Raw genomic sequence first — 13379 nt, 5'->3', positions numbered from 1 at the left:
CAAGGGAAGCCCAGAGCCCCTGCCCTCCACGAGGCCATGCTGGCTGGCTGCAGCAGCTCCAGAGCTCCGGAGCAAGGAGGGGAGCCCGGCCCCTCTCTGACTTCGTATCTGAGAGGATTAAAGTGTTGGCTTCCAGCATGCCTGGAGTCCTGGGAAAATGACACAGCCAGCATCGGATAATCCGCTCCAAACTTGTTGATTTGTGGGACTTAGCCATCATCTTCATAGGCTCAAAATTTGGCAGCTGCTCCCACACAACTGACATTTTCAGGCCATTAAAGGCTGTGATAAAAGGGCTCTAGTTTTATCTCTTGCCTTCCTTAACATAAACCATTAGGCTTTTATTAACATTTAGGTATGACTCAGGGAAATTTCTGACTGCAGAGCGAATATTCAGAATAATTAGGATACTGTCTGAAGAGAATAGCAGGACACAGACTTGCACTGAACAGTAGCGACAGGCTAAAAACCAGTGGGGAAACACTGCATAGGAGAATGGACACGGCCAGTGATGCCAAGCCAGCCTGGCTGCATTATGCTAAGGGAGAGTACAAGCCCTGCTCTGTGTCGGGCAGAGCCCAGACCAAGCACACAGCCCCAGCATTCTCCCCGGAGCTCCCCCGGCCCCCAGCAGTTTGTACGCACAATCACTCATTTATCTGCTGCAGTGTCGCAACCAGACCTGTCAAAACCAGGCTTTTTGGGATGCCTGGAGGAAAATGTCATCCTCAGAAGAGGACTCCACTGTTGAGGCACTTGAGATGTAAGCAGTCTCCAGCTGCTCAAGGGCAGGCATTAGCACAGAGCTCCTCAGACTTCCCATCATATTTTTTTAGGCAACAGGAGGCAAATCAATGTGCACTTGTGGCCAGTCAAGGCACTCAGGCTGAGAATCTCTGGCAAAATGAATCTAGAGAATTTTTTTCTCAAGAATTACCAAGAGTACAGTATCCATGCAGCACAGCAGACACTCTCAAAAAACCAAAAAAAAGGCTTAAAGTGAGACTTGCACTCTGCTTTCAGTGTTTGCTAAGACAAGTTCCTCAAGCAAGGAAGTGGGAGTTTGGCTGTGTTTTGCCAATGCCAGCCCTGGGCTAGGGTACTTTGTGAGTCACTAATGTGACACCAGTAAAGGTCTATCCCAACACCCCTCTGCTCCCAGCAGCCACCTAGACCTTGTGCCTGCAGGGAGCTATCACTCTTAGAAAACTCATTCTTCCCTCTCTCTCCTCTTGACTCCAAGCTTTTCTTTCCTGCCAGCTCCTAAATTTCACTCTTGGCAGCCTCCCATGGGACTGTGGCTGAGGTAAGGAAGGGGACAGGGCACAGAGGACCGCTAGAAGGCAGGAGACAGCAAGCACAGGACTGATGGCTGGGAAAAGGCACAGCTGGGTCAGGCCAAAGCCCTGCGGCTCAGCAGCAGCAGCCACACTCACCTCCACCGCAGCCACAGACCTCAAACCACCAGAGGTGTGAGACTGTGAGTGCTGGAAGAGGCACTCGGCATCCCAGATCATCTCAGAGGGCAAAACCCAAGCTCCATCTGCTGCTCTGGCAGTGGCAGCCCTGGGCAGACAGCACGTACACCCGCCCAGCTGCTGCCTGCAGAGCCCGCCTCAGCAGGAGGACACAGAGACTGGGACAGCACCAGGGCTCTGCTGGGCTGCAGGCACAGCCACTCTGCTACAGTGAGGCCAAAGCCTGACAACGGCTTGAACAACCACAGGCCCCTCTTGCCATCCAACCATCTGCTGCCGTGAGTCTTCAGAGGCTCCAGCCTCGGCTCCAGCAGTGGCACCAAAGTTGGATGCCTGCAGCTGACAGTGTGATTCCCCTCTAAATCTCCTCTGCTCCCTCCTCCAGCCACAACTGGCCCAGCTCATGGCCATCATCACTCCATCAGCCCCAACCCTGTCATGCTGACCCCAACTGGAAAAGAAAGCTGAAGGCAATGTGCACAGGCAGACCTGCCCAGCTCTCCCCCAAAAGCCCTTCCCGCCCTGGCAGCCCAGCATGGGTCCCCCTTCCTCGCTCCACACAAGCCCAGGGTCTGGCACCCACCAGGGCTTCCCCAGCAGGGCACTGAAACAGCAAGCACAACAGCATGGGGAGCTGCTCAAAGTGGAGAAACATGAAAGAGAAGCACTTTTTAAACTAAAATTGCACATCCTTCATGCCACCAGGAAGACTGGTCAAGCTTATTATGTTAGCCTTCATCCTGCATTAAATACAATACTTGAGATTATACAATCAAATCCACCAGGAATGGGCAAGCAGAGGGATTAACAAACAGGCTCCAGAGGGGTTGTCACAGTCAGAACAGCACGTGTTTGAGCAGCAAGAGCTTGTATGTCCTTTAAATTCACCCCTATTGGAAACTCAGCTCCTCTTCCCACTCCCTGGGGACAAGGGGCTGAGCAGATCAGCGTGCCTCATCTCAAGGACACCCACTTCTGCCCAGAAGCCCAAGAGACACCTCCCCCACTGAAACTGCTCAGAGTAAGACACTTGGTTTATTTAGGCTGCACTTTCTGAGCTGTGCTTTTCCTGTTACCCCTCCACCACTCAACCTGTGTTTCTCATTTATGTTAAGCTTCGGCCTCAGTAACCAACCTCAGACCATTCAAACTCTCTTCCACAGGGAAGAGTCCCTGATGAACCATGAGTTTGGCTCCTCAATCTTTGGTCGTTACTATTTTATTATTGCTAGACTAACACTTAGCACTTCACATGCTCAAAGTGCTCTGAAGGCATATCTGTGCAAGTCAGGGCTGAAAAAAGCATCCATTAAAGTAACAGCTTCTTACCTAGCACAACTGGTCTTTTGCATGTGTCAGTTCAAATCTATTTCATTTAGCAACAGTTTATAGTAAATGTTTTCCTGTATTTTCCTCATTAGTTCTGCTGAATCCATCAAGCCCAGAGATAATGAGCACAACTCTACCCTTCTTTTACACATCCTAAGTAAAACCTGCCTCTGAGAAGCAATGCTGTGCTGCAGTGCTGTCCCCTTCTGGGTTCCCCCCACGCATCACCTGCTCCACAGCCTCAGCACCAGAGTCCAAAAAACAAACCACCACCACTTGGTCGAGCACCCAGCCCACAGAAGAAGCTTGTCACAGAAAGCTTAATAAAACCATTTTTGCTCATTAACTGAGCACTCCAAATGCAGAAGCAACCAAGCTACACAGATGTAGTCTACAGGAGACACGCCACTTCCCTGGATCACCAGTGCAGCCTTCCTCCACTCTAACCCCTGTCCTCATTCTGGGGGCAGAAGAAATTCAAGCAAGGAGAATTATCAGTGCAAAGAAAGTGCAAAGGATGAACGTGTGAGGCAGGCTCCTCCGGCCTGTGGCCAGCCCTCACACTCACAGCCTGTCTCCTCCAGCAGACAGCACCTGAACAAAGCAAAAGGTTTTCAATAGCTCCTTTTGTTTAGGTGACCCACCAAAGACAGCAGTGGCCACAAGCAGCTCACAGCCTGCTGGATGTTGGCAGCACGCAGCAGACAGTGGATGAAAACCAATGGGCTCCTGCTCCAGAAGGGAGCTGTACACAGCAGCAAAATACCTTAAACAGAGATGCGACAGAAATGGAAAGGTAAGTTCCCGATTTTCTTCAAATAATAAATGTACATGTTTTCAAAATCCAGACTTTTGGGTAATTTTGCTCCTGGGTTAGAACTGAAAGATTTGTATTCCAATTCCACTTAGAATACATAACCTGCAGACATCTTGTGACAGCAACAGCCCTCCAATGGTTCAGGCCCAAAATAGGCAGCCTTGTTCCAGCAGCTGGCACAGCATCAGCTAGGTTCTGCGGCTGCAAACATGAGCCTGCAGCTTCACTGGACACTGGGACTTTCACTGGGGCTTGTCCCTGGGCTCAACCACTCCACCAGAGCTCCACAGCTCCCGCAGCAGCACTCCTGGGAGCATGGCAGCAAACCCATGATTGTGGAGGGGCACAGCAGAACAAGCCCCCTAACATGGAAAAGAGCTTAACAACCCAAATTAACCCCCATCATGTTGCCCACTGGAGAAAAAGCCCATGATGAGGAGCCTCTTGTCCCACTTTGCAGGGCTGTGCTTATCCACAGGACTGAATAACAGGAGAGGAAGGCACAGGGATCAGCAACACAGGTCAGACATGTGCCATCCCTGTGGCTGCAGGATGCCAGAACCAGCACATCCCCACTCCCTGGAGACATCCCAGCTCCCAGAGGCCTGTGTAAGGAGCCAGCGTGCACCCTGTGTGCTGGACAAGCCCTGCTGACACTCAGCAGGTTATCAGGGCAAGATCATCGTGGGCTTTGCTGCCCACCCTGCTCACCAGCACGTCACATCTGACAAGGGCTCATCTGGGCCCAGTTTGATCTGGGCTTTCCCAGGCACAAGTTGTCCCAAGCCCCTGCAGCCTCGCTCTGTCAGAACAGCAGAGCTGCTCTCCAGATGTTGGCAATAAGTACTGCTCCCTCTGCTCAAAAACATCAATAAATTCTACTGGCCCCTCAAAGCGAGAGATGCCGTAGACAGTCTGCCACCTCCTCCACCTGCTGCAGGGTGTTACAGCCCAACTTGAAAACAACTACTCATTTCTTTACCAACCCCACAGGAATCAAAACCAAGGAAAAAAAAAAAAACAACCAAAACCCACAACCAAAACCACCCAATCAAACAAAAAAAAGAAATAGCAAAGCAGATCCCTCCTGTTGATCCCCTGTCACACTGTGGCCCCAGGGATGTGTGCTGGGGACAGTGACAGAAACACTTGGGACCTCAATTCAAATCCTGACACTGCCACTCTTCTGACCAGAGACATCCATCAGGGGACCTGGGCACCCACCTCCCCACCATGAAACCAGGACAACAATGCTGCCCCAACACAGCAGCTGCACTGTACCCAGGGCTCACCAAGCCAAAGGGACCTTGAGTGCATGGGGTTGTTAAAACGCTGCCCTGGGGCAGGGCACTGGGGACAATGCCACCAAGCAACAGTCACCCACCCCGGAGGCATTTTCCTTCCTCCAGCCAAGAATGCCAACCCGCATCCAGGCCATGCCTGGTACAGAGGAGCAGTCACGCCCCTAAACTACCCCATTCCCAGCACAGAGTAGCAGCCACATGCCCCATCCATCCCTCCTCCCTGGTGCAGCTGGGAGCTGCCGGCAGCCACGCTCCACCCCGGCACATGCTGGGCACAAGCCTGGCAGGGAGGCACAGCCACGCTGGGGTGGGCAGATGTGCTGGCACTCGGGGGCTGCAGGCAGCCTGTGCTGGCACTCAGGGGCTGCAGGCAGCCTGTGCTGGCACCCAGGGGCTGCAGGCAGTGTGTGTGGTGGCACTCAGGGGCTGCAGGCAGCCTGTGCTGGCACTCAGGGGCTGCAGGCAGCCTGTGGTGGCACTCAGGGGCTGCAGGCAGCCTGTGCTGGCACCCAGGGGCTGCAGGCAGTGTGTGTGGTGGCACTCAGGGGCTGCAGGCAGTGTGTGTGGTGGCACTCAGGGGCTGCAGGCAGCCTGTGGTGGCACTCAGGGGCTGCAGGCAGCCTGTGCTGGCACCCAGGGGCTGCAGGCAGTGTGTGTGGTGGCACTCAGGGGCTGCAGGCAGCCTGTGCTGGCACTCAGGGGCTGCAGGCAGCCTGTGCTGGCACTCAGGTGCCCTAGGCAGCCTGTGCTGGCACTCGGGGGCTCTAGGCAGCCTGTGCCGGCACTCAGGTGCCCTAGGCAGCCTGTGCTGGCACTCAGGGGCTGCAGGCAGTGTGTGTGCTGGCACTCAGGGGCTGCAGGCAGTGTGTGTGCTGGCACTCAGGTGCCCTAGGCAGCCTGTGCTGGCACTCAGGTGCTCTAGGCAGCCTGTGCTGGCACTCGGGGGCTTAGAACGTTGTTTCCAAGCACCGCAGGTTGCAGCTTGCCTGGTGCTTGCATTAAATTACCACAGCCAGGGGCTCAGACACCATGTTTCCAACCCCTCACTGGGAGGGGACATCAGAGTGTCCCAGCAGTGCTGCTCAACAGACGCCTGCTGGGATTTACAAGGCTTAGTAGGGTGTTTCTACAGCATCCCCAGGCATCCATACACATCTCATGGTGCCTTATTCATTTCTCCTGGTGCCCCCAGTCCCATTCACTGTAAAGAAAACTTCAAAACATCAGAAAAGAGATGGCAAATCCCTTCATTTCCAGCCACCGAGACCCTGCAGCTGAGCCTGCATCCACTGTGGCTCCTGGGGCGTGGGTTTGCATTCATGTGAGGGAGTCAAACACCTGCCCTGGAAAACCCTTGGCTTTAGCCAAAACTACTCTTTTTCTTTTCCCACCTAAACTGTTATTTAGTTACAGGGGATTTGATGAGCTCAATGGATCAAATCTAGTCTGAGCATCCAGGTACCAGGAATTACCGGGTCTGTACAGCCAGCTGTTGGCAGAGCTCTCCAGGAACCAGCAGCATGCCTGTGACCCCCCCGTCTGCCAAGGGATGGCAAACACTTTGCCTGCCCAGCCAGCAGCACTGGGCCCCCAGAGCAGGCAGGCACCATGCCACAATTGGGAGCCAGTTTCTGTTCCCTAAAGCAGCACAACTTCCCATTTCCAGGCACAGAAACTTTTGCCACTTTGACCGAATTTCCCTTTCCAATTTGGGACCTGTTTGAGCTTGAGAAGCAAAGCAGGGATGAGCCCTGGGGCCCCCAGGAAAGCATTCCCACCACCCACCTTCAGCTCGGGGGCACCGGCCTGTGCTCAGGAGACTGCCCTGCTTGGCACAGAGCACGAAGGCCGTGCCAGCCCTGGCAGTGGGAGAGCCCCCGGGCACTGGCAGCCCACAGCGCTGAGCCTGCCCTCCCAGGAAGGAAGGTGTTCACACAGCTGCCTGTGTGCACCTTGACTGCAGCAGCAGGTTGTACTTTCACATAAATTCCCAAGGAAACCTAACAACAGCTGACCACAACTCGCTAGCAGCAGGTGAGGGACAGAACAGGTAGGCAGTGCTCTGGTCTGGCTCCAAGGCCTGGCAAAGCTCCACTGTGGCTTACACCTCTCGTCAGGGCACCCTGGGTCCCACTGGCCCCTCCACGGGGGTCCCACCTGAGCCCTCGCCCCCAGCCCTGGCAGGGCAGCTGAGGGACACCCACCTCCCCATGTGTGATGCCACATCCCACAGCAGAACAGGTGATGGTGACAGCCATGGTACAGCTCTACAGTACCTGGGCAGCGACACCTTGGGGTGCTGCCAGCAACTCTAAACTGCCTGCACTGCAAAACACAGAAATTAGGCTTGCTACAAGAACTCCTGCCTCATTTTTAATGATGAAATTAAGTGTAAATTCCCAGTTTCCTTTCTGTGGCTAATCCTCTGGATTTATTTGAGTAGATGTAGGGTTAGAGCACATTTAGTTTCATGTTTGGAATTTCTAAATTAGTATAAACCAGCACTTCAAAGTAACTCAGCTCCTATAAAACCCAATCCCATGGAGATGCCACAGTATATTTGGACAGTAAGTAGATGCTTTGTCATATTCCCACGTGTATATGAGATTTTTTTCTTTGGGAACATTTTCTGACTGGTTTTAAACCACATTTCCATGCCCAGGCACACATATATATACAGAGATTGTTTATACAGTCTACCCAAGGAGTTCATTTTATTTAACAATCCATTATAGTACAGCTCACTGGTGGGTATCTCATCATTACACCCCCAAACACAGTGTTCAGTGACCATGCAGGATCTGACACAAAGCCACAAGAGCCAGAAACTTGAGAATTAATGCTGAAACGTTTCATTATCCCATGCCACTATGCCTATGGTTTTCAGCAGAGGAAATAAACTGGATTTTCAGCCTTTTTTGAGTTGCAGGCCCCAAAATATTTCCCAAGAGAGATGTAGTTCCCTGGCCAGCAAATCTAGGCCTAATGAATATATCTGCTTTCTGTCCCTCTCCAGGAGATTTTAGGAGACCTTGGGGCTCATGCAGAACCCACAGAAGACACTGAGTTTGGTGCAGCTGTGAGCATGGGAAGGGGGTTCCAGTGCAGCTTTTCCTCAAATGAGCTTGTTCATCACAGCAAAATGTGCACACAAAGGTGCCTGACCGTATCCCCTGCCAAAATACCCATTGAGAGATGGAGCAGTGGCAAGAGGACACTGTGGGGGCTTTGCTACACTGGGATGTGGCTGTGATGCAGTGTGACCAAAGGAACAGCCAGGCAGACCTTTGCTTCCAGTGGCACCGAGGGGGACCCTCCTGGGATGTCCCACTGCTCTCGCGCCTGCCAGAAGCTGGGGATGGGCTCTTGCCTGCTTTGCTTTCTTATGAAATGTCTATGTGGGATGTCTTCAGCATCCCACAGCTGTGTCACACTCCAGCCATGCAGCCAGCATAACCTTCAAACCCACTGGGCCATGATCCTCCCGGGGTAGAATAGCTCAAATAGGAGCTATAAACCCACGCAGTGTCCCAAGAATTTGATAAGCTCTGTCAGCACACTGCTGCAAATGCTGTTACAGGCAGTTTGCTCCAGAGAGCTCCTACTCCTCTTCCCTTCTGGGGGCTTGGGTCCAAATTCCACATGGGCTTTGAGTGGGCAAAACACCACAGTGATTCCATGCAACTATTCCAATTTAGCTGCATTTGACACAAAATTCATTATAAAAAACTATTTCTGTTGAGGGGAAGCAATCGTAGAGCTCACCCACTCACTGTCGGTGCAAGAAGCCAACCAACCTAAATCCTCCCCTCACACATCCTCCTTCCTCTGAGCTGCCACTGTGAATTCATCTCCTCAGTACGTGACTTTTCAGCAACCCTCATTGAGAAGAACCAACAGCCCCCACTCCTGACCTAGACCATCCTCCTCTGCACATTTTCTCCTCGTCTGACACAAAGCTGTTAAGCATGTGCTTAATTGCAAGTAAGCATTTCCATCGAAGACAGGGGCTGTTCCCAGGCCAAGCTGTGGCTCCCCTTCCCCAACCTGGGGAATGCAGGCCAGCGGGGCAGCTGGCAGACCCACCTGCCTCACCCACCCGTCACAGCCCTCGTGTGGCCAAACCCACACGGTCAAAATGAGAGCCAAACAAGCGGCTGCCACCACATCGACCTGTACAGGGACAAAGCGCCTCGTTCTGTGCCAGCCTCCCTCAGACCTCCCAGCACAGCACTGAGTGGTGAGAAGCCCTGCCCCAGGCTTCAGCCAGCTCCGAGCAGAAATGCCGCGGCACTGACAGGGATGGCTGGCATGCTGAGCGCCCACTCCCAAAACCCCTCACGGGTGGGTGAGTGCTGGAGCTCCCTGGCTGAGTCAAAGCAAGCGCTGCTGGAGAGGAGCATTCAATTAGACTGGAGAGCACACAAGGGGTCAATGATTTTCCTTTCACACTGCATTACACCTAACAGCCCATGGTCCAGACTTGTAACAACTGACTACTTCAGCTGAACACACGCTTGGAATGAATCAGGCCAATATCAGGGTTTTTTCCTTCCAAAAGGAGATTAAAACTCAAGTATTTGGTCCTCAGGAAGAGCTAACGAGTCACATTTACTAACACCAGAGCCCCTATCAGTGATGCACAGGGATGCAATGGGAAAACTGGAAACCCACTAACAGATACTGATCTGCTCTGCCAGACCAGCTGCTGCTTTAATATATTTTCCTGCTGCCTTTCCATGTCTGGGACACAAAACATATTGGTGGAAACTGATGTTAGGTTTTTACAGCACAAAGAAACATCCTATTACAACTCTTCTCTTGACACTGCCACTCTGGGACTCGAAAATAAAACCAGCTTGTTGTTAACTTGTTGGCAATTCTAACAATTAAGGAAAAGGCAAAGAAAAAAAAAAAATAAAGGCTCTCCTGACTAGCAGGATGGCTTCCCAGCAGGCTCGATCAGCAGTTTTAGAGGAATATGCTTCAAATAAATGGGAAGTGTAGAAATATTAGGCATGAACGAATATTAATGTTATGCTTCATTTATATCCTGCTGTACTTGACATCAAAGGATCTCAAAGCAGCTTTACAAATGCAATCTGACGCTACACGAGTTGGGTTTCTGAATAACAATAAATACGGGAGTACGTGGGAAACTGAGGTACCTCGGGTTCAATGACTGGTTCAAGGCCAGTGACACAGCAGCAATGTCAGTTGGTACTAGAACCTGACCTCCCCATCCATCTTACATCACCACTGGTCTTACTGCTGTCCCCACATGAACAAATTTTCTTGCAGCCTGATCTTGCCACGGTTGCAAACAGAGGGCTCCCACTGACTCCCAATGGCTTGGCAGTGCTCAGTTATTTTAGCTCATTCCCCTGACCCTCATATCCTGTTGCTCATCCCTTCAAGAACACAGCATCCTTCTCAGCTTTTATGGCAACAGTGACAACAGGCTCCTGGTTGCCCTCCCCGCCTACCCAGGTAGCACTTGGAGAGGAAGGTGCTACCAGGAACACACATTACAGTGGAACAGTGTGACAAGCCAGGACCAAAGATGGAGTGAAATCTCATCTGTGCATAGTCTCCTTTGAGTCACTCATTAACTTGTTGTCTAAATACCTTACTAGATACAGCACTTGATCCTTTCAACATCAGCAGACTGATGATAGTCATGATTATTTTCTTTACTGAACAGAAGTTAGAAAAAACTGCACCTTCACAGCAGTCCTGGAGTCCAGGGGAAGCTCAAGGATGATGGGTGCTTCTGCCACTATGTTTCAGTTATGACCAGGCCGTTTGTTCACTTCCCAAGCGCCTCCAGCAGCACCAGCCCCGATGCTGCTGCTTGACCCGCCCTGGCAGAGACAGCTCAGTCCCGCCCGGGGCTCAGGGGCTGCTCCGAAGGTTGCTGAGCATCAGCCACAGCCAACAAGAACTACGGGAGCCTTCGCATCCTGTAAATAGGATTCCTGACTCCCAGTGAGTCCTCTGAGAGCCGTGACCATGCCAAGATGTCAGGACTGAGCCCCCAGTGTTTAACACACCCAGTCTTTGTGGAATTAGCGGCAGCCACTAGATTTGCTGGCTGTCAGGCAGCTTGTACTTTGCCACCAGGGAAAAACCGTTCAACTTTGCTAGAGTAGATCTATGAACCAAGTGCATTAAGACTACATATTTTACCACAGAGTGGAGATGCCACACTAAACACTCTGGTTACCATGGGAAACCTTTCTCTCTTTGCCACTGGCATTGCACAGGGAAGCCCAAGCCCAAATGCTCTATCTCGCCTCTGAAATCAAACAGATGTTTTCACAATCTTTGATGGAGCCGAGCTGTGCACTCGTCCCAGAGGAAGGGAAAAAATGCAGCGTTAAAGCAGCCCTTTTCCCTCTCTTTTTTCCCAAGCATCGTATATTTTTAGTGAAAAGGGAAACAGGCGACTCTGTCTCGCGCTAACATTTACGGCCACTCGGTAACAAATTGTGACAATGGCAAACTTCTGCCACGAACGCGGGGAGCCAAGGCTGCCTGTGTGCCGCCCCTGGCAGGGCTGTGCGCCGCGGGACGGGACATGGGGCTGGCGATGCCCGCAGACACGCGGGCGCGCGGGGCACCACGAGAAGTGGGGCACCGACGACCGGGTTAAGGGAACGATTCTGTCCCCGAGCAGGCGGGAGGGTCTCCGGGGAGAGCAGGGAGGGCAGCGGGGTGTGAGGCTCAGCCGCCCGCCCGGGGGAAGCGGGGGATGCGCTCCAGCTGGGGAGAGGTGGCGACAGCAGCGGCCACGGGACGGGACACGATGGGGCCGCTGCCCACCGCCGGCTACCGCGTCCCCGCGCCCCCGAGCCCCGGCAGGAGCCCGCCGCCCGCCGTACCTGTATATTTCTCTTCTCGCAGGCCGGGCCGGTGCCCTGCACCACGCTGTCCAGCACGGTAACCATGCCGGCGGCCGGGCTGACGAGGCAGGAGTTGCGGGCGGCCCGGATCGTCTCCTCGATCTCGGCGAAGCGGAAGACGCAGAGCGCGGACTGCGGCCGCCCCCGGCCGCCGCCGGCTCCGGCCCGCTCGAAGACGCCGAAGAGCAGCTCCTCGGGGGGCGGCGGGGCCGGGGCCGGGCCGTGAGGAGCGGCGGGGCTGCGCCAAGCTGCCCGCGCCGGGAAGACGGAGACGAGGCGGGTGAAGGCGTCGGCGGCGCCGCCGCAGCGTAGCCCCAGCTGGATGTAGGACTCGGTCAGCTTCTTGGTCTCGCCGCTGCCGTTGAGGGTGGCCTCGGCTGGCTCGCCCAGGCAGATGCGGGCCAGCAGGCTGTGCGCCGGGCTCTCCTTGTCGCCCGCGTTAGCCTCACTGTTGAGCGCCAGGTAGGCGTACGGGCGGCGGGCGGGCGGCGTGGCCCCGTGCTGCAAGAAGGCGCGGACGAAGCTGAGCTTGTGCCGCGCCTTGTCGCCCGCCTTGATCTTGAGGATGTTGTCATCGGAGGGGTTGATGTCGAAGGTGAAGAGCTTGGCCAGGTCGCCGCGGGCGTTGAGGGCACGGATAGCGATCTCGGGCGTGTTCTCGAAGCGGTGGTCCTCCAGGCTGTTGTTGCGGGGGAAGAAGGGGCTGCCGAAGCCAGTGTAGGTGGCGGCCACCAGCAGCCGCGCCCCGCCGCCGCCGCCGCGGCGCAGCACCAGCCCCACGGTGGAGGCGTTGGGGTGGTTGGCCGCGACGTTCAGCATGCTAGGGAAGACAGCGACCGAGTCGCTCCCGCCCGGCGGGAAGCGCACGGCCACTGCCGAGATGTTTGCCATGCTGCGCAGCTGGCAGAGGCCCTGGTAGATGGAGCCGCAGACGACAAGGACGCCCTGCTCCGGGTCAGGCTGCAGGATCTTGTTGTAGTTGTTGGTGAGCACCCTGGGGTGCTCACAGGAGGCCTGCGGCAGCTGCGGTGCGTGGCACAGCGGGCTGTCCAGCACCGGCCCCACCGCCGCCTCCGCCTCCAGTGCCAGCTCGCCCCCCGACAGCTGGAACAGCCGGTTGACGGCCGCCAGGTAAACGCGGGAGCCGGGGCCGTCCAGCGCAAAGTTGTTGGTGAGGGTGGGCGAGAGGAACTTGCGCTGCACCTCCAGGCCGGCGGCTCGGCCGGGCAGTAGCAGCGGCAGCAGCGGCAGCAACAGCGGCAGCAGCGCGGGGGGCCGCGGCTCAGCGCCTGCCGCCGGAGCCGGGACCGGAGCCGGAGCCATCCCGCCGCCGCGCCGCACAGTGCATGTGCCCGTCGCCGGGCGCGGGAGGGGCGGGCGCGGGGCCGCTTCCTGCGGAGGCAGCGCCCGCCGCTGAGCGACGCCCGCGGGAAGTGGCGGCCGCGGCGGGGGGCGGCGGGGGGCGGCGGGGCGCGCGGCCGCGCCCCCTCCCTGCCCCCGCCCTCCGCCCGCCCCCGCGCCCGCCCCCGCGCCGGCACTCACCGCG

The 13379-nt window shown here is 55.2% G+C and overlaps 1 protein-coding gene across 1 annotated transcript in view; it reads right to left on the bottom strand.

Annotated features, from left to right (window-relative positions):
- Positions 1 to 13156, bottom strand: part of PLXND1 (plexin D1) — a 67536-nt gene extending 54380 nt beyond the window's left edge. Inside the window, exon 1 of the mRNA XM_066557872.1 lies at positions 11813 to 13156. Within this exon, the coding sequence (XP_066413969.1) occupies positions 11813 to 13156 (1344 nt within the window). The remainder of the gene's footprint in view (positions 1 to 11812) is intronic.
- Between the last annotated feature and the right edge of the window lie 223 nt (positions 13157 to 13379).

Source organism: Molothrus aeneus, chromosome 12 (assembly GCF_037042795.1).
Source record: "Molothrus aeneus isolate 106 chromosome 12, BPBGC_Maene_1.0, whole genome shotgun sequence".
Classification (NCBI taxonomy): Eukaryota; Metazoa; Chordata; class Aves; order Passeriformes; family Icteridae; genus Molothrus; species Molothrus aeneus.
Note: the sequence above shows the minus strand (reverse complement) of the source record. Positions and strands in the feature narration are given on the sequence as shown.